Raw genomic sequence first — 21,259 nt, 5'->3', positions numbered from 1 at the left:
TTATGCTTGTGTACAATATACAATACGTGCGGCAATAGTAAGTCTAGCCTTTAATGGGATTTTGGTTTTAAGCCCGTACTTTGATGGTCGTGCTTAGTGGTTTTATTCACATTGTTCAGTTGTGATGTTATGCACTCAAAGTAAATAAAAACAGATCTTAAAACGGCCTTGGTAAAATGGCAAAAAAAAAAAAAAAAAAAAAAAAGAAATGAAGTGTATTGGAGGCGCTGCTAATTCTACTTAATTTTGTTGGTTTTTTGATTCTTACTTAAGAAAATCAAACAAGAAGCTGTTTGACTTCTCTAACGGTTTTTTTTTTTTTTCCTGCTGGTTCGAGTTTCGGAGAGAGGGAGACATTGGTTTGGCAAAAAAAGGAAGGACATTTTAGTTTTTAACTATCCGTTTCAGGTTATGAACCCCAGCCACACTTTCTGGGATTTTGAAATTACTTTTTTTCTTTCTCTGTGAACGCTGATGGTACTAATATGTCGGATATAGCACTACAGTATTTGGTAGCGTGAATATCACTTCAATTCTTCTCATGGTTGTGGTTTGTGGCAGTGGTTTGCTTGGCTCGATTTCTTTCCCCTCTTGTGCATGCAGATGAGAGAAGCACGTCGGCAAGAGCAGGCCAGCAATCCTCACTACCTGAAGGTCATGCCCAAGAGCAGGGTAAGCTCTACCTTGGTTGGTAGGATACTTCTACCTGGTTTCCTACGTGATGCAGGGAGCATGCTGAAAGGTGTTCTAACTTGTTGACAGCCAGCCTGCGAAAGCACTTCCTCTTTCTCAACGATCTGTCCACTTAATCGGAACTTCTTCTTTAGAGTCCTTTATTTTTATAATACTATATGTATACATGATTAAAGAAATATAATATTTAAGGCCTTCTATGTCTCTCCAAGGATTTTGTATATTTTAGCTTAGCAAGAATTATTAGAATTTATGATGTGATTGAACTGAACAAAACAAATACAGGTGGTTACGGGGCAGCAAGAAAACTGCACTTAGTACAGTTATGCGAACTTGACAAAAGTCGAGTTGCAAAGCTTAACTAAACATGCATTCTTTTTTGTTTTGTTTTATATGGGTAGCAGAGAGCATTGTGATTTGGCATGCATGGTAGACTGCAAAACCCACTTTCCTTCTTATGTTTTGCCAGTTCCTTAACGCAGCGGAATTTAATTAACCTTTAGCTATTAGTTGAAATGAATTCGTAATTTTTTCACATTGGCATCAATGTATTGAAAGGGTCTCCATCATTTGATCTCTGCCTAATTATATACTCCATCTCCTAACCAGTCAACAAACCGCTTACTGTACTTTTCAAAGGAAAATTCAAAACTGCCTTTTCAGTTAGTGAAACAGTTGCTTGAAAAATAGTTCAGCACTGTTCAAGTATTTGTGCTCTTTCAGCTTTAACTGGGTGAGAGAGTCTTAGGTTGTGCAGTATTGCAAACTACTAGTACAAGTTTTTAACACTTCCAAACTATGTTGGCCATACATATTTTGTTTGCTGGTAACATTGATTTAGTATTTCACAGCTCCCAGCATCTCATGTGCTTGTTCTGGTGTGTGACAGTCTCGCACTCGTGTATTCCAGTCGGCCAATGGGCATCTGCAAGGTGCAGCTCTGGATGACATTCCCGTGACTGAAATCGATCTCTCTGTGCCTCTCCACATTCCTGGTAAGCCCTGGGCCCATTGTCACAGTTTTTACTATTACGTTGCAACGGTGAGACTGCATCTGCGCTGAACGCCCAAGCCTTGTTTGCAGTTTACTTGCTTCGTTTTTGTAAACTTGTGTGCCCGCCCCCACACACACACACACAAAAAAAAAAAAAAAGAGAGAGAGAGAGAGAGAGAAAATTGTGTATCTGGGGTTGTGGGCATTTGGTTTGGAATTCCAAGGAAAGAAAGAATTGTATAAGTGCTGGCAAAGTGTTGGGGGATATGCTGCAAGAAGCATTGCCACTGATGGCGCTTGTGATTATTGGTGGCTGGCCACACCATTCCTCTGTTCTTTTATCTTGCTAAAGCTCCCATATTAGCCTGTTTTTGTTTAGTTTTTTGGTGGGGCTCTTTGTTCTTCATATATAAAGACATGAGGGCTCCTTGTTAGTGTTTGTTTGACCTGGGACTTGGGTTTGTTGCCGTGGTTCGCCAGCACTGCACACAGGAAAGTAGGTCCACAGAGATGTATGCAAGCTCTAGAATGCATCTTTGCATTTAAAGTTATGCTTCCTTGCGGCAGTTTCACAACGGAAAAGGCCCCTCTGTGTATAGCCTGATCGGGGGCACTAGTGCTTCGCGGGGTGCAGCCGCACGATCGCACGCTTCCGCTAAGAGCGGACGGTCCTGTATAATGGCTATTCCTTTTGAATTGTAGAGTCCTGACATCCATGTGGGAGGCACTAAAGCCTTTACTAGCTGAATAGAGTTAGTAAGGAATAATTTTACAATAAGTAGCGAAATTGTTTTGCTGGAAGCCTGTTTTCTAAAGTGCAGGAAAGAAAGGATTGAAAGAAAAGTTTTGTTTAAGAGCTTCTAACCAAAACTTTGGGGCCGAACATGTCCCAGCGGATCAGCAAATCTTGGATATGCTTTTCTTCTATTGTATGCACATTGAGTGAAAACCCCTTAATTGTGCTTTTAGCTGGGAGTCTCGAATGATGGAGGGGGAAAGTAAATGAGCATCGGGAATAGTGCAGGAACCAGCAGCAACGTGTTAGAGATATAATACCTGCTGTGTTCCTCAGGTCTGATTTCATCCGACAAGTATCTAAGCGCCAGCCGCAAAGAGCGAGAAGTTGCTGATGGGGTTGACGCTGGCAACGGAGACAAGAAGAAAAAGAAGAAGAAGGTCAAGAAAGGTCAGTGGCTTTACTTTCAATTTCTCAATTGTGGTGTGCCAAAAGATGGCCCGAAGAGGTACGGCTGCAGTCGGTCCCTCCTATGTCGAACACGGATATACTGAATTATTGTTTATATGGAACTGTCAGAATTTCCCTTCGAAAGTTCCATACAAAAGTGTAGTCCTAAGCTGGAAAGTATGAAATAGCTGTATCTCCTGACATGGGGGCCTTTCCTGAAATGGTGGCCTTTAAGGAATAAAAACTGAACTGAACCAGAAAAAATGTCTGGTTTAACTGAAATCTCGAATCGTCAAATAAGACTGAAATAACTGTCTAAAACCATTTGCATCACAGTAATTTTATCTGGTGACCACCTGCACGATGATTGTATGCATTTCAGATGATGCTTAAGTATTTTTTTTCCGCCTTTGTCCAGTACTTGGCTTTGCGCACACTGTTGGGAATGTCCCTTCATAAAATGAAACGTCCCTCTTCACAAAATGGTTCCGTCTCATTTGGGGATGTTTCACTGCACAGTCAGTGCGATTAAGCACTGCAGTGAAGTTGGGTTAAACTGCATTGTATTCAAGATGTTCGCTCTATTTGGTAATGTTTATATATTTTGAGAATTCCGAATACCGAATATCAGTTTTTCGAATACGAATCATATAACAAAAATATATTCGTATCCAATATCTCGAATAGTCACGCACCTCTACTATCTTGTGACTCACTTCAGGTGCGATACATCCAGTATCAACTGTAATAGTTTCTGTTGATGTTTAGTGAAGAGTCGGCACTGGGAAATGTGACTGCTGCTTCTGTGCTCAGGGAAAGAAAGGCAAAAGAAAGCATCCGAGCTTGCCGTCGCTTCGGACACGGAGGAAGAGGAGCCACTGGGCCCACTGGGAGTGGTGAACACATCGGTGGGCGAGATGCCCGAAGGTGCCCGCTTGTCTGATAATGAGGACGATGACCGTAATGCTGACGACCCACATCGTGCCTTGGACATTGACCTGGAAGAGTGAGCCTCTCTCTTATGGCCCTCTTATAGGCTTATAGAACTCTTACAGGCCTCTACCTGGCACTTCTAAGCTGTAGGTTGTGAGGACAAGAATTTTCTTCACGAGAGATTTAGAATTATTTCAGCACAAAATCCCAGAGACAAAACCGGTTGCCTGTGCATTTTTTTTTGTTGTTTTTTGTTTATTAGAAGGTTCTACTGTTCCTCTAACAGTGCAACACTTTAAGAGCTGGGCTGCTGAGATAATATGCTTTGTGGGGTAGTAGAGCTGACAGACCACCAAACCTCTCTGCACGAGGGCGATGCAAAGTGTACCACTTTCGTTGCTTCGTAAACGTGTATTGGATGCACCTCAAGTTAAACGTGATGTGGTCTTGTAAATCTAGGCAAATTAACCAATTTGCACCTCGAAAATGGCTGCACTAAAAATGTTTGAACATACCAAAAATGTTCTGGAAATTAAAGTAATACAAAGGCAAGCATTGTCGGGCAAGTGCTAATACCCACTATAGTGCGCGTATCAGCCAATCCCAACTGCTATCACATGATGAGACTGGGCGATGCGTAAGGTGCCTCCTTCTCATGCATGGTCCCTTGTAATGTTTCAGACCTCTGCAGGAAGGGGAGTGGGTGCCGGCGCAGGCAAGGTACCAACACGAAAGCTTGGCTGCTGTTCAAGAGAGTGCTAAACTGGCACCGGAGGCAGAAGGGAAGCCATCTAGGAAACACAAGGTACTACTACTACTCAGTCACTATATACATTTTCAGCATTTGCTTCAATGAGCGAGTGCTGTATGTTTTCATTTTGTTGCTTGCGTCCTCGTAGAGTGCCTTTTCTCGTGCCATTTTATTATTCTCTTGCATAGGTATGTTGGCCTGCAGTATTAAAAAAATAAATAAATAAATAGATTTTCAGTTAGGAATTTGTAATTTTACCTTCTGATTTGTTGAACCGCCTTCTTGGTCTTGTGAATGGGAAGTGTTAGCTAGGAAAACGTGGCTGGTCAGTTCTTAATTGGAATAAATTTTTGGTCTACCTTGAGCTCAGGGTACTATTGTGATTAGGCTTAATTTGTTCAAATAATTTTGAATCAAGCGAGCATTTTGTGATTGCAAACGCAGTGGTCCAAGTGGAGCAGTTCGTTGACGTGCGGTCGCTGAATGCTGTGCGTATACCGCAAGTGCTGACTTGTGAAGCACTGCTAAACCTAGTGTAACGAACCTCCGTGTAGCAAAATTTCTCTCAATATTAGAAATTTTTCTCTATTTTCTAATGTCACCCCATTGCAGCATATGTATTTGAGAAGTTCGTCTAATGCAGATGTTGCAAATGCAGCAGTCTTTCTATTTCATCTTGTTGGGTCATTTCATTGTTTTGTCACCTGTGCTTTTCCTTCCTGTCGCCCCTTTTTAGCTAGGGTGACAGTTCATAGTTGACGCTGCTTCTACATCCCTCTTTTTCTTTTTCACCCAAGGACTCTGATAAAAAGCATAGGAAAAAAAAGAAAGAGCACCACCATAAATCCAAGGAGCATAGGCGAAGTCGCGCGGAGGCCAACGATGTTGCGGAATCTCACGAGACCCTACACACACCAGTAAAGGATGTGGGCAGTGGGGACCAGGCTACTACAGGCGTCAAGGTGAGCTGGTGCAGAAATGCCCCCCCCCCCCCCCCCTCCCCCTCCGCTCTCTTTTTTTTTGAGTGTGTGTTTGCATGTTGTTTGACCCAAGCAGGGCCTTGCACACGGAGTGAGGACTTGTAGAGGGGTGGAAGGGGGTAGGGACAGGGGAAATGAGGAGGAGGACATGCCATCATTCTAGTACAGTAAACTGCTGAAGACATCACTAGTATAATAAACGCATTATGGAAATGGCTCTTCAACATTGTCAATTTTGAGTTTGTTCTTGGAATAGAACATTGCCGCGAAGCTGTTGCCTTCTCATCGTTGTTGTGTCAGGATGACCTGGAGTTCTGGTTGTCGCCTGCGGAGAGCCAGCCTGCCACTGGAGAGACTGCACCTCCACCGACAGTTCCGGAAGTGGCAGAAACAAATGGGGAGCAAGTGATGGCCCCCACTTCCAAGAGTGAGGTGAGAAAGGCTGCCTTTTCTGTATTGCTGCTACAGGTTGCTGTAGTGGAGAGTGCTCGAATATGACTGAGACCAGCCGTGGTGGCTGAGGTATTTTTGCAATCGACTGTTAATCCCCTGTTCGTCGCTTTAATCCCGGCTGGCCGTGAGGGCTGCATTTGTTCTCTGCAGTTTCAGTACATATTTAAGAAACCCAGGTGATCTACATTAATCCGAAGTCCTCCGCTGCAGCGTCCTCCCTTGTAGTTCATGCATTGCCTCGGGACGTTAAATTGCACAGTTTACTGTTTACGATTTACTATCACTCTTTTTTTTTTTTTTTTAATCTCGCAGCGATATCTCATAGCTCTTCCAGCTTTGTATTTATAGGGAGGCGTAAGTGTTGGTTTTCGGTGGTGACAACTGGTTTGGAGTGTTTTGTGTTTAGCTGAAAAGTGAAAGTTGCATTTTGGACAACCTTCTTAGGCTTTCTAGCTATGGGGAGAAGGCAGTGTTTTGCTTTGTGTTTAAAGCTAAACACTGGCTGTCAATTTTGTGTTTTCCGCTGTTAATTTTAATTCAAGAAACAAAAGAAAAGAAAAGATTTTGCTTGCCGCGGCACTTACTACCACCTGAGCTGTGGCTGGCAGAAACGGGATAGACGAGGAAGAGAAGGGAAAGAAAGAAGAGGGCAAAAGGAAGAAATGGACAGAGGTAAATTTGTATAAAAAGCTCTGCAAACTATTAAAAAGAAAACTGTAAAGATTGTGCATCCTGCCCTTTTACCATTTTTGCAACATACAGCATGGACAGCTCGGTGGTCACGCAACAAATAAATGCAGACAGACCTGTTGCTTTGTGGTTCTTCAACATAGTGCATTTGTAAATAAACAGTGCTCGCCATAGCATTTAGTTCTATAATTGGCCTTTCTGTGAAGATTCTTTGGGCGTAGCGGTGGCTTTGTGAGCGTAGAATGAATGAAAAGTGAAGATGAAAGAGGATTGGCATTGTTTGCCACTCCATATTATATGGAACCCTTTATGGCTGCTGGTGCAAACTAGTTCTTGTGCCCGTGACTCGGTGACGTGTGCCAAAAAAGAGGTCGTTTCATTTAAATTTCACAACAAACTTTTTATGCTTAGGCACCAAGGAAGCTGTTAATACAGTCGTACCTCAATATAACTGACCTTAATGTAACGAAATTTGCGAAGTAACACAATTTTTTTAATCTCTGCCCTACTGAGAACCATGTATATTTTTTTTTTGCAATTTTACGAAGTAATTTTATGCCGCACTTTCGATTTAACTAAGTCCTAACGCATCTCATGCATGTATCAGTGGCCACCATGACAACCTGATGAGAGCTAAAACTTTAGTCGAGACACATCACATTTTGCATTGGCCTGACATTGATGTCAGTTTGAGAGAAGGGTTCAATGCGTGGGAACTTCTTTGTCACGACAGTCATCCATTCTTCCACCCATGTGTCAAAGGAAGCCTGTGGTCAGCTGCAATTGCAATGCGGGCTTTTAGCATGGTTCGCTTCAGAAGGCGTTTGCTGTTACAGATGTTCCAATAATTTTGTGGCAGCGGACGACACCCACCCCAATTCCTGCATGATGAGGGAAGGCAATGAGCAGCCAGACCAGCCGAGTAAGCCACTGCCGGCACTCCTGTCAAAGCAGCTTTTCTTTTTCTTTTTTTTTTTTTCAGTTATCGAGCAAAAGTGGGAGGCAAGTTCATTACGCTTGCAAATATGGTACGCTACGTGAGGCCCAAACAAAAGAGTGCCACGCAGAGGTAGCCGCGCCGCGCTGGCATGAGCAATGCGCTCGCTTTTTGCTTGCACGAAGAAAAACGATATGTTAATGTCCACTTGCTATCACCCATTACCCTCCCAATATTAAAAAAAAACATTCGGTACCCTTGTAAGCGCTATTACTGCTAGAATTTCTTGCTAATTTTCAGAATTCGCAATTTACAAGTTCCCATCTACTAGCAGTATTCCACTAAACTGTTACTTTATTTGGGCAGCTAGAACATGGGAACCTTGACGTAACAAAATTGCAATTTAACTAAATTTTCGGCTGCAGGTAGGACTTCGTGATATCGAATTTTGACTATAATAGCCATTAATTTCGCTTTTATTAAGTTTTTGTTTTTTCTGCAAAACTTCCGAGGAGCACACCGCAGAAATTCAGAGGTGACATTTAAGGAAGGAAGGAGATGACTTATATGTAGCGTATTAGATTAAACTGGACATTCGTCTATAAACAGGCCACATCACTTTTGCCTTTAAAGTTTGATAGCAAACATATTTCGTGACGTTACACCTACTGTTTAAAACCAGGCTGTTCTATTTGCTCTGAACTTCCAAGGTTTTCAAGAGGACAGCAAAGTATTAATTCATTCTGATAATGCTATGCTCTCTTGTGCACTCTTTGTCCTTTGCAGTTATGAAAAAAAAATTGATCCTTTGCATTCTGCGTGACCTACGTCACGGAACGGAGTGAAAGCTAACGTCGAGTTTCTTTGGCCGGCCTGCAGCGGAGCAGTCGCAAGAAGCACCACTCAGGCGAAGCGTCCGGCAAGGCGACCAAGAAGAAGAAGCCCAAGTCATCCTCGTCCAAGGGTTCAGCAGCCACCCTGTTGCAGCAGGATACGCCCAAGGACAAGCGCGAGTACGAGGAGACGCCGGGCATCACCACACCGTCCAAGGAGCCCAACTTCAACACTGCCCAGACGCCCATGACTCCCAGCATGCCTCCGGTGAGCGCTTCATCCTTCATGGAGTGGGATACCTCCACAAATATCATTCCCGGTGATCCCACAACAAGAACTTTGGTGACTGCGGTCAGTCGAGTCATGTTCAGCATGGCTAGTGCTGTCAGAGCGAGCTGTCAGGAAGTATAGTCAAAAACTTGAGTGACCTCTATTCAGAAGATATGGGTCATAATTTTTAATAGATAAATACACTTACTTATATTTAGGCAATCGGGCAACCGGGAATCGAGCCTCCAGTCTTTGGATCCCCAGCCCAGCGCTTTTCCAACTGGGCCACGCCCTTGATCGTGAAACGCTCTTCATACTTCCCCTTTTCTACCCTGAGGATGATAGCGGGATTTCGCAAGTGACAAATACTGCGTCTTTTTTTTCCTGTAAATGAATTATAGAGCGCCGGTGAACTTTGATGCGTTCAATGAAATGTTGGTTGTATTCGACAAGGGGCGTGCAATGTACCGTCACGACAGGTCATGACATCACCAGGCGATTCATGCATATACGAAGCTGACCCCGCCGGGCGTGCCTTTCATTTGGCGCTTCCTCGAACTCCGCACCACACAGCAAACAGAAGCAGACCCAGATGTCTAGGAGGCGTTAGTACAGCAAGCATCAGCACCGTTTGAAATTGATTTACAGGATAGAAAAGGCGCATTGTCACAATTCTCCGCGGACACATGTACCACGCAGTAAAGGAAGAAGGGGGGAGTGAAAGAAAAGAGAAAGATAGAGGTGCCGTAGTGGAGGGCTACGATCTACCGTGCTACAATGGCTTTCGCCTCATCACACTTTAGTGGTCCAAAGTGCCCTCTAGAGTTTTTTGTGTACCAGATAGGAGAACTTGGGTACACTACTATGAAGTAACTATCGATATTGTAACTGGATTACAGCTGCTGATTTTGTCTCACATAAAACAGCAACACATCTTAATGAATGAGAGGGAACTGTAAAGGTTTCTTCACACAGGCTTTTACATTATATTGATTTCACACTTCGGTAATTCAAGCTTATGGATAATTCAAACCGTATTAATTGTGTGTCCACGCTCCATTGGAGTCTGTTTAGTAGCCTGAAATTAAGCGTATGCTTTTTGTTATGGCATAATGATTTATAAATATTGTTTGGCTTCTTTTGAGGTAACTAACTTGTCGAAACAATTCAGGAGAAGATTTAAACATGCTTAGAGTCGACGGAGGTCAGTTGTCAAAACAGGAGGTCACCAAATATCTTGCTCATTGCTACAGCGGTTTGTGACTCGAGGCGGGAAAGGCTGGAAATTTGGGCAATGTGTGATTTGTCCTAGTAACTTTTGCTTTGTGGCCTCCGCAGCTCAGTCATGGAAGTTTTGCAACCATTTTGGTTGAATGTAGCAGCGGGGTGATGGTTGCAGCTCAATTTCCCAGCCTTGCAACGCGAGACTAGTTTTCTTGGTGATAAGTGCATCTTCTGTTGCTGAACAAACAGTGATGCATTCAGAAAGAGCCATAGAATCTATTTTTATTGGAAAAAGGGGGTGGGGGGGGGGGGGGGGGTATTGCCACTCATCTTTTAAAACTGACTCTATGCTGAAATACAGTTGCCTGACTTGTTTGTGTCTTGTTATTTCCAGCCCGCCTCAAACTACCGGCCACTCGCCGATGACAAGAACATCAAGCTGGTAAGGAGGCCAAGGATTTTACCTCAGCTTTTGTTGCCAGAATGGATCAAGTACAGTGGATTCTCAATACTTTGTGTTTGCCAAGAATCTAAAATTAGTTTGATTTTTAAAGAGTTCTTATTTTGGGGGGCACTGTTTTGAACAAAACATAGTACCGTAGTGCTCACCAGGCTTTCGGTAAAGCTTTATGATGCAAATATAAAGTGTTCAACAAATGGTGTAGGCAGTCTTAAAGAGTAAAGTTGCTGGGAATTGTGTGGTTTGCAACACATTCACATTCTGTGCACAGCAATTCATCCTATGGAAGGCTCATTGCAGGTTTCTCTGGTGTTGAGTAATTTTGGTAAGGGTTTTTTTATGTTTTTCTCCTTTCTTTTTAAGACATACGAAGTGCGCACCCTGCCCATGGTGAGGGACCAGGTGGTGGTGTCGGTGATCTTCACAAACCAGAGTGCATTCCAAATAAAGGAGATGGAGCTGAACATTCTGGACACGCTCAACACCAAGATGCTGAGAGGGGTAAGCTCCAGCATTGGCTCGTTGGCCCACCCAAGAGCCAAGTGTGACCCATGGCCGGTTCAGGTTTCCTAGGCATAAAGGCCGTCTCATGTCCCTAGAGGTAGCATCACCAGGCATATTCATCATGGCCGTCAGGTGAATCGAGTTTGCGGTAAAGTTACCGCCTCTGCCAACTATGTGGCCAACTTCAACTCGTTACCTCCATTTTTGCGTCCATCTCTTTTTCCTGATTTCCAATATTGTAAACTCACTTTTCTGGAAGAACTTGAGTGGTGAAAAATCTTGGCAGGAATTTTCTTTCCCCTTTCTGTCTTTTTTTTTTCCTTTGATTTCAGCTGGTTCAGCTCGGCAGCTTCGACTACATTAGCAAGTGCCACAGCTAGCAGAATCTTTCCTTCCTTTTTCGTTACACTAAGAAGGAGGTTATGGATAAGGAATTTGTAAATGATACAATATGTGCCGTCACCGTTAACTGGTTGCTGCAGCTCTCAAGAGCCATGAGCACAGTATTATGTAAATGAAATGGAAGTGTACGCTAATGAGTCACGGTATTGGGAGGGAATAAATAGAGCAATGTGCGATGCAGTACAGGCATAAATTGGTGTTTACTCCTTCAGTAATACTTGGAAAAGCAAACTTCCACGTTTAAGGTTTTAACAGGAAACCGTTTGTAAATAGCAGCCTGGAAATGGTTACGGTGTTTACTCGCATAATGAACGCCTTTTTTTTCCCAAAAAATCCAAGCAGCATTGGGGGTGTGTTTATTATGCGGGGTAAATTTTACAAAAACTTTTTCGAGATGAGCAAAAAATGTGATAATGCAAAAAAAAAAAAAAGAAATACATTAGACAACTTACCTTTCGCATTTGCACTATATGTAAACAGATTTTTTTTATTACACTTCACTCATCTTCGTCAGAATCGTTAGATCCGTTATCCAGATCACTGGCTACTTCCATCCTCGATGCCATCTAGTGCATTTGCGATTCTAGTCTTTTTGAAGCTCTTTGAGATCAGGTCAGCTGGCAGCGAGCGCCATGCATGTAATATCTAGGAGATGCCAGCTTGACGGACGGCGTCAGGATGTGCCCTCCCTGGGCCATCTAGTCTTGTGTACAAGCGGCATGCACTGTATTTAAACAACTTATTCACGCAAACATCAAGGGCTGCAACAACAAAGGTAGTCCACCCAGAATGATGGCGATCTCCATGCGCAACTCCGGCATACATTCTCTCCCAAGCGGCCGCGAAAACGGGTCGAGCATGAAAAGAGATGGGAGAAGCAGGGCGCCAGGTCGCCATCTCCAGACAGTCCGGACCTATTCATCCATTAGATCGGCAGGCATCCATCCTTTCCTGTGGGCTCGTACGTGTATGGCGGCTGGGAAGTTGGGCTTTGGCACAGTTTTCCTTTTAAATATACCGTAGGGTGGCAACTTCCTGCCGTCTGGCATGATAGCCAGCATTACCGTGAAACGCTTCTCCTCAGCGCCTGTCATTTTGGCGAGCACGCTGCGGGCTCTCTTTTCATTGTCCGTCCAGCTCATCGGCATGTTGAAGCTGATGGGTGTCTGACCGGCATTGCCGATTTGTAAAACGAGAAATTCTCAGTCCCGTTACAGGCCTATCACAAACTTGTGAAAGTCCACTACCTTCTCCTCGTAATAAGGAGGCAGTTGCTGACAAAGTGATGTGCACCTCCTCAAGCACAGTTTGTTGCGGTGTCGTCCCCTCATTACTCGCTTTGAAAGCTGTGGTCGTGGTGCCGTGCTTCCTGGCTGTGACTTGCGCGTGCGTCTTGATCATATCGTGCGAAACGACACAGCCTTCCTTTTTCAGGTCCCAGACATATTCTAGGACCTCTTCTTCCACACCAGGAAACTTTCCAGTCTTCGGTCCCTTAAGGCACGCCGCTCTTGATTCGTAGCGTGCAGCTTTTCTTGCTGCTTCCGCAATTAACGCACGTGGACTTCATCAATTCTAAAATGTCTGCCGGCTGCACGATTCCCGTGCTCACTTGCATACTCCACAGCCTTTAAGTTGAAGCCGGCTGTGGGCCCATTGCCCATGGCAAAACGCAATGCACAAAACACACAAATACAAAAGGCAAAAAAAAAAAAAAGAAAAGAAAAAAAGAGCAAGTCAGAGCAGCCGACAACTTTGTGGCGGAGCGGTACTGGCTGCCAGAAAAAAGTAAGGCTAGGACTAGCCAGTGTCGAGCGTCGTTTTGATTGGCTGTCTCCGTGTGCTTTCGCCGTCGGTTACCACTGGCCCCTCAAAGTTTTGTATTGGTGGGATGCGCCAGGTGAACTAATCGTAACTGCACCAGCGACGACAGTGTGAAAAGCCATTGAGTCTAGTGAACAAAAGCGCACAACTTTCCCATGCAGGGCAGGGCCGTACTCAAGCGGAGCGTTCGAGTCTGGCACGCTGAGCTATCTTGTGTCGTCAATACTGACTCCACGTCACAGTTGTGCTTACATATGTACATGTTTTCGTCACAGAGATGTCACTGTCAGTGGGCGTTGAAAAATGGAGTATTTGCCTGGTTTTTATTTAAAACCAAATTAAAATATCTTCACGGCAACGTGAGAGGTTGGGATTGCATGGGGAGCATCTCTGTATAACCAGGAAAGCAATCATATTCTTTCCAGCTTTTCAAAAATAGGGGTCTATAATCCTTTAATTAGTCCAGAGCCCTCCTGTATGGCACCAATCACAGCCAATATGTTGCTTCAAAATTTCCAATTTACATTTTATGTAAATACCTTTCTCTTTATTTTTTTCTGTGCTTTTCCCAGGTGGGAGCCAGCCCCCACGATGGCGCCAGGGTTCCCTTCCAGCTGCCCACGGGGACGGCCAACGAGGGCCAGTTTGCCTTCTCCGTGGACAGCGTGAGCATGTCCCAGAGGCTGCGTGGAACACTCACCTATATGCTTGTGGTACGTCCTCTTTGATAACTTCCCTTTTTGTTTCTTTCCCACACTTCCCTACTCTCTGTTCACTAGTGGCATCCGTCCCACCATTAAAACAGGCTTGCGGCAGGAGGTCGTTGGCCACTACACCGACTCCCGAGCCTGCATTGATGTGTGGAGAGGAAGGAGGGAAGAATGGGTGTTATACTGTGCTGCGTATGTAATCTATCCTATTCTTCGAGGCGTGAGCTATGAATCACGACTATTACAAGACCACACATGACATGGCTGAATTGACAGGAGCTGCCAACCATGGCAGCTCCTAAGAGATGGGAAGGTGAGATAGGAATCTAACCCACTACAAACCTCTTGAACCATGTGCCAGGCACGCGATACTCTTTGGCCACGCAGGCATGTTCAAAGCTTGCTTGAAGCACAACTTTATATCTGTGTCAAGTGGTCTTGCACATAATGTGGTAGCTTACGACCGTACATAAACGAGTATATGTGAGATAATCGGGGCATAAATTAAGGGATTAATGATGAAGCAGGTAGCAAATGGCATGTACATGCATGAGGATCTTCAAGGTGACCGGCATATGGGAGCCATTAACGCTCTTGCATCATACCTTTTTGCATCACAAGGTGGAGCTTGTGTCAACCAAAGTAGTACCTTACATTGTTTTCACTGCATGTGTAAGCACGTCATAGCAGCTGAGTTCTCACGTTGTGCAGCATAGTTTTTAACTTATTTCTTCACAAACAGAGCTCTTACTGCTGTCTCAGTTCCTCTCCAATTATTATCTTGTTTAACGGTACCTCCATACTTCACTGATGTTTTCCTGCTTTTTCTTCCCTTCAGCTGAACTTGGCTGCTTATAACTAGGATCTTTCCATCTATGTTTCTCTTTCCTGCAACATGAATCTTGTTCTTTTCAGACGGAAACGGGCTCCACGCATGAAAAGCTGGACTTCAAGCTCCACCTGCCAGTATCATCCTATCTGATTGGAACAATGTCAAAAAGGTAAGCGAGGCATTTCACAATATTTCTGGATTACTGTGAGTTTGTTGTTTTTTATTCATAATGTTTACCATAAGGCATAGTGGGAAAGGATGAGGGAATGTAAGAGAAAGTAAAAGGAGTGGAGGCAGCCTTGCTTAGTATACATATTCACAAAAGTCGCCCCCTTGAAGCGATTATCCATTGTCCACTCACAATAGTCGCATTTGACATCCCATGGCTGGCCCACCTTCGTGAGGAAATATGCATCGACCATAGTTGCATTGTATTTATGCTTATCATTTGCTTTAGCTCCCAAATTTTCCTCAGTGTAGTGGTTTCTGTAATTGTTTTATTTCTTCACTTTTACAAATACAGTGAAAGCTGGAACCTCAGTCATTCGAATTTTTGGATAATTCGAACTACATTACTTGGTCCGGCCAAGCTTCATAGAAGTCTGTGTAAAAAAAGCCTGTTAATTCAATCTTGAGGCGGTTCTACAGCGGATAATTCGAACTATGCGCCGCTGCATCTGGGCGGCCTGGCACCAGGCACATGGCCGAAGAAACGTTTCGAGGCAAAGTTAGAGGCTGCGCACGTCCAAAACGGGGTAAGAAGGTGAAATCGGGCAAAACCATGGAAGAGTGGATAAAGCCTAAATGGCGCCATGACTGGCATGGCGGCCAGCGACGCCAGAGGGTAGGGGTTGGCAGCCACAGCGGTGCCTGCCTGCTCTTGTCTTCGAAGCAACCTCCGAAGCTTGCAACTAAAAACTTGTTAATTCGACCCCCGGTAATTCAGAATTATGGATAAGTATTTCTGTCGGTATGGTCCCACCCAACGCCCATGAAATGTTATGACGTCGGACGGCAATAAAGAAACAAAATCATTACGCGGGAACACCTTTTTTTTTTACTTCTTTTGGAACAGGCGCTCGTTCTTGCACTCATCAGTCGTCAACGAAAGCACGAGGCCGGTCGCAATCATGTTGCCAGCTTTTAACATCGTTCCAATATAACCTATTGCACTATCGCATTGCAATAATTGTGTTCCAGTGGACAGCCGCAGACCTAAACGCGACATGACAGAGTGAAAATGCGGCCTGCACAATCGGACGAGCGCTAGCACTCTGCCATGTTCCCTCCTCCCCCCTTATTTTTTTTCCCGCTAGCGCAAACGTGAAAAGGTAAACACACCGTGATGTTATCGCTGCGTGGCATCTTGGCGCACTGCCAAGAATTACACAGTGGGATGCGACGGTGACAACGCGAAGCTAGGTGCACGCTAACGAATTAAGCTATGCCAGCAACATTCTACTCCTGTCAGCATCAAAAAACAGTGGCTTCATATTTCTTGTGCTTCAATATCACTCACCGAAAATGGGCCGGTTACAAGGAATCTAAAACTAATCTAAATGAATGAGGAATCTAAATGTCTACGAAGTACTTTCTAGTAAGGGCTATGCCACTGGCAGGGCAGGAAAGCTCAAGGCGGATGGAGGTCAAGGGCAGCAGATAAAAAGACGTGGATTTGTCCTGAAGTTTGCATGCAGCAAGGTCTTAGAATGTCATATTACCGTATTTACTCACGTAATGCTTGCGCTTTCTTTTTTTTTCGTGGAAAATTGATGCGAAGCTAGGAGGTGCGATAATTATTGGGGAAACATTTTCATGCAAATGTTTCGGAAGGCTAGAAGCAAATTCAAATAGATGTGAACCACGATTCTTAAGCCAGCTATTGTAAATATAACCAAACCATTACGTTCAAGCGAAACTACATACCCTGACAAATCTGGAAATGTCATTCTGCTGCCCTTTTTATCGCAGGGACACATTCACAGAACTCCTGAGTGGTGGAGAGCTCTCAGCCAAGAGCAGCTTCACTCTGGACGCCGTGGAATACGAGTTCTCTCATGTGCTCTCCAAAATCTGCTTCCACTGTCACTTTACAGGTGGGCATGCATGCACCATCATTTCAGTTTTTCCTTTTCTTTTTTTTTTCTTACTTGCCGCTGCTACGTGTGGAGTTGTCTGGAATATAGGCGGGCGCTGTAGAGTTGTTCTAGAAATAGTGGAAAGGGCAAAGAAAGCGAATATTTGCTAGTTGGCTAACATTCATAAGAATGACTCGTGCTTTAACCTTGCCAAGTACGTCCACCGAGGAAATAAATACCTCTTTAGGTGTTCTCGTTCTACAACTGCATGTCTGACAGCGTCAGTGTATACCGTCATCGGCATTTAGAGTTGGCATAAGGTGCCGTGATGTGGCGATTGCTTTACTAGCCGGATGATCAAGAGCAAAAGGAAAGCTAAACCCGTGTTGTGTTGTGGCCAGAGTCTAATAAAGAAGGTGCATTTAGGTGAAGGTGATATAGGTTGGTGCATTACAGGGTTATTGGAGGTCGTTGGGAGGGTCAAAAGCGGAAGTAGTGGCATTCCAGTGTCAAGTTAGATGGAATTCAACGGCGACAATATTATCTGCCTAGATTTTGTTGTTGTGTGTTTAGAGTGATGCTGGTGTATAGTTGTGCCCAAGTGCTAATCGCAGATAAAACATACTACAATAATAGCAGGACCGTTCATGGCTGAAAGAAATGTGAGGAAAACTAACATGCTTTCACACTATTTCCAGTGGTGGAGCAAGTTGGCCTTAGTGCTTCCTTGTACAGCCGGTCCATCCAGGATGATCACCTCTGCCTTCTGGTCAAGCACATGGTGAGTGGAGTGAATTTCTTTAAGCAGTGACTAGTTCCTTTCAGGATCGATAAATGCCTAGTTGTTCAGTTCGTGGTTGCAAAGAAGGGTGGTAAAGGTAGCCACTGGATAATTTTGATTGTTGCTTATTAAACAGCTGTTAACCTTGAAGCTCCAAGGTACCTGAAGTTTTGTGACTATGACTTTGCTGTAGCCAACTGCAAGTGAAGTGTTGAGGGCTCAGAGAAAAAAGAAAACAATGATGGTCTACAAAAGTACTGAAGCGATGAATATTTTGCATCAAGGCAGACACCTCCACTGCTGCTTAAATTTCACCTCAATACATCTGTCATCCATACCACCAAACCCACCCCCACCAAACCCACCCCATCTGTGGGGAATTCATCTCCAATATAGCAGTAGATGTCATATTTTTTTGTCCTCTCAGGGGCCTGCACAACCTTCTTTCCAAATTCTTAGCCACCATCTATTGCTCCTGCCTGCTGTGCGGCTCAAAAGTTATAGCTTCTGCTAGCAGCTCAAGTGTCTAGTGATGAAATGCGCATTACATTCATAGCTTGGTTCCGAATATAACACTAGGTGCGTTCTGAAACTGATTAATTGTATTAAAAAACTCGTTTTATTCATATAAGTTATGCCATGTTATGATAAAACTAATAGGATAAAACTGATAGGACAAACCTAAGTCTATTGGCAAAATTTGACAAAACTAGCAATAACTTGTGCACACATTTTCCATTTAATGTGGAAGCGTAATGAAAAGTGATACGATGCAGTGAAAGTTGCTTTCTGGTCTCTATTTCAGAATCCCAACCGAGTACTTGTGGATGGGAAGAGCACGAACTCTCAACTTCTGTCCAGCCTTTTGGATGAAGTCCGTGCTCTGCTCTCTGCGAGCAGTGCAACGTCAACGTAGGAGCGAGAAAGTTTAAACAAATTTCATTCCACAGTCCTCAACGGGCGAGCGAAGAAGCAGAGCTTTGAGTCACGACGAGCGCTTCCCTCTGGCAAAGACGAGAATGTATATTTATGTCAAGACGTGGGCAGCCGCTTTTCCTTCTCTACAGTACTTGGACAAGTTTGACCCAAGGCTCTCTTTTTGCATAAAGAGCTAACTGGTGTTTATCAACGTGGACTCTGATGTGCCCTTGTGGCATACACACTTGTTTACACTGACACCTTCTAACATTGTGCCAGATGTGAAATTTTGCCATGGAAATATAAATATAGGTTCAGGCTGTTGATGCGTTTGCTGAAGGCCTGACTCTTGGCTGTGATGCATGTATCTTTACGGGAGCAAAATGCTAGTGGCCTGATATATCATCGTGCATTCAAATACTACAGTTGCGCTTTCATATGGGCACCCATCTTGGACACTTGGCACATAGTGACCAGCACAAAAAGATAATGAACAAAAGAAAAACAAGCATGACAGTGCTAGTCTCGTACAAAGCTACCATACATCCTTCCCTACCCCTCTTTGTGTACCCCAGCCTTGTACAGGATTAAGAAACAGGACTAAATGTGGTACACCTCTAAACCAGGGCTTCTATTGTGGGGAATCCTTTGATTCCTTTGAACGCTTTCTCCTCTTACCGAAATGTCGAAGAACTTCATCTTCCCGATCCATTTTTGCGGCAGCATCACAGGTCGCCTGTAACATGAAAGACTTGCTTATATAAAAGAAACTTGCCTTCATATTTTTGCGTCCACTTCTCAGATGCTTGTACAATAACTGACTAGTAGTAAAATGGGGACCTCAGAGATGTCACGTTCCTGCCCTATCATACAGCTACCATTTCATAAAGCAAAGTTTGTAGGAGCCTAGGCTCTTCCTCACTCCCTGCATGGCAAATTCATAATGCAAAATTGGAAATTTCTTCATGATTTTTTAGTAATTTTGTATGGAATAGATGTAAAAAGAAGAGCTCACGCCATTCGTAATGCAAAATTTGAACTGTTCATTTCTTTTTCATGATTTTGTAGTAATTTTATATTGAATAGACCCAATTAGAAGTTGAGCTTATGCCCAAAGGCATCATTCCATTTGCGGCTGTTTCGCTTCATTTGGAAGGCCAATCTCATTATCTCCAGTGTTTGAAGATGACTATACACTTCATTTGCAGACATGGTCATGCTTTATGGTAGTGTGGTAGCCCCCTCTTTGTTAAGGATTTAGGTTGCACTGGAACCCTTCAGTGCTTCTCTGGTTGCACACAGGTCCCTCAAATGTGAAAGGGAACAAGGCCTGTGCGTTGATTACTTCCAAATCCCTGTGCGACAATCACACTTCCTTGTTTTCTAACTAGGTTTCCTCCTGCCCTGCAATATCCAGAAATCATTTTCAACTTAAGGAGAGAAATAAAGGAATTTGTTTTCTTGTGCAAACTGGCTGTTCCCTTTTATTGGAGAGGCCTGTAACTTTATCCTTTACGTTAGGCGCTAGCAACAAAATAGTTTACTTTGACAAATCGGTCCCAGATAGAAGTGTTCCTTTTGTAAGCATACCTGTGAGTTTATTGCACACTTGCTGAAGGGATGGATGCAACTGAAAACTATGAAGCTTGAAGAGTGAGAAAATAGAAGAGTAAAAGGCAGCAAGGGTAACAAGAGATTGTCATCTCGTTCACGACATGGTTCAAGAGTCTTGAATGGACAGCTATGAGAAAGGCAAGTACAAAAGGAATGGATCCAATTGCTTTAATACCTCTGTCACAAGAACACTTTCGATCATCATTGAACTCAATCTGCATTTAGGTTTCGAAGGATTGAAGCATCTTGTGCTAAAGGGACTTTTTGAATGAGCATTGAGGAGTTTCCTTTGTGTGCATTAGGTGGCGCCAAGCATGCTGCTGAAATTACAAAAATAGATTAATATAGAGAAGCATGATGTTCCAACAGTGTTCTATCATGCGTTTTGTGTTAATGTTTGAGGTTTTATTGCATTCATTCCCTTTTATTTATAGATTACAAGGGTGTCTGCACCCACTTTCGAATGTGTTTGAAAACTGGGCGCTTCACCAGGATGCGGCTTTGAGCCACGGAAGCTCGTGCTCGGTTGCTCTTCAGCGTTGTCATGGACACATCAGATCTGCATTCGACTGAATGCAGATAGAGTTTAATGAGAATTGAAAGTGTTTGTGAGATAGAGGTATAAGAATTGGTGCGACTTGTTTAGGTAGGGTCAAGGTGAATATGCACAGGTATATATTATGGTGGAACTAAAGCAAACATTTCTTGAAGATACTGCACCTTTCCTTTTCTGTGCTTCAATTGTTATTACTGTCCACTATGTCCTGTATTGCATGTCAATCAGTTCCAGCAGTAATTGGAATCAGCCCTTTTTTTATCGCGCAAGTCATAACATTGCAGTGCAAAGGTTGCAATTTTCTTGTTAAGGCATTGTGGGTGGAGCCTCGCAACAAACAACACTAAATTTCAGCTTGTGTTTGCTTCCTTGTAACCTTGTGCTAGGCATGCATGAGCCACTGGTAGCATTTCTTTACAAAATCTACATTTATAATGAAAATTGGGTGATATTCAAAAGAAACTCCTCAGTTCTGTATGTTACGGTCCCGCCGTTGCAGTCCGGAACGTTATGGTCTCGGCAGTGAGAGCGCCGTTAGGTTCGATGCAGTGAGCTCGCCCTTTATTTTGCGGTGGTACGATTCGTATGAAGAGGCGCTACCGCACTACCATGCATTTTTCACATTAGCAGGCTGC

The 21,259-nt window shown here is 43.8% G+C and overlaps 1 protein-coding gene across 2 annotated transcripts in view; it reads left to right on the top strand.

Moving 5' to 3' along the window:
• The window catches only part of g (adaptor-related protein complex 3, delta 1 subunit-like garnet), a 51,465-nt gene extending 31,547 nt beyond the window's left edge, over positions 1-19,918 (top strand). For both annotated transcript variants that reach the window (XM_084577130.1, XM_084577129.1), the window contains exons 20-34: positions 604-672; positions 1,604-1,688; positions 2,760-2,873; positions 3,687-3,879; positions 4,488-4,611; positions 5,355-5,519; positions 5,838-5,969; positions 8,497-8,718; positions 10,340-10,387; positions 10,769-10,906; positions 13,708-13,848; positions 14,761-14,846; positions 16,649-16,773; positions 17,454-17,536; positions 18,342-19,918. In XM_084577130.1, the coding sequence (XP_084433256.1) occupies positions 604-672; positions 1,604-1,688; positions 2,760-2,873; positions 3,687-3,879; positions 4,488-4,611; positions 5,355-5,519; positions 5,838-5,969; positions 8,497-8,718; positions 10,340-10,387; positions 10,769-10,906; positions 13,708-13,848; positions 14,761-14,846; positions 16,649-16,773; positions 17,454-17,536; positions 18,342-18,452 (1,836 nt within the window). In that variant the 3' untranslated portion in view covers positions 18,453-19,918. The remainder of the gene's footprint in view (positions 1-603; positions 673-1,603; positions 1,689-2,759; positions 2,874-3,686; positions 3,880-4,487; positions 4,612-5,354; positions 5,520-5,837; positions 5,970-8,496; positions 8,719-10,339; positions 10,388-10,768; positions 10,907-13,707; positions 13,849-14,760; positions 14,847-16,648; positions 16,774-17,453; positions 17,537-18,341) is intronic.
• The last annotated feature ends 1,341 nt before the right edge of the window (positions 19,919-21,259 follow it).

Source organism: Amblyomma maculatum, chromosome 8 (assembly GCF_055883805.1).
Source record: "Amblyomma maculatum isolate TAMU_Amacu chromosome 8, ASM5588380v1, whole genome shotgun sequence".
Classification (NCBI taxonomy): Eukaryota; Metazoa; Arthropoda; class Arachnida; order Ixodida; family Ixodidae; genus Amblyomma; species Amblyomma maculatum.
The sequence above is the reverse complement of the archived record's forward strand: the minus strand, read 5'-3'. Positions and strand labels throughout refer to the sequence as shown.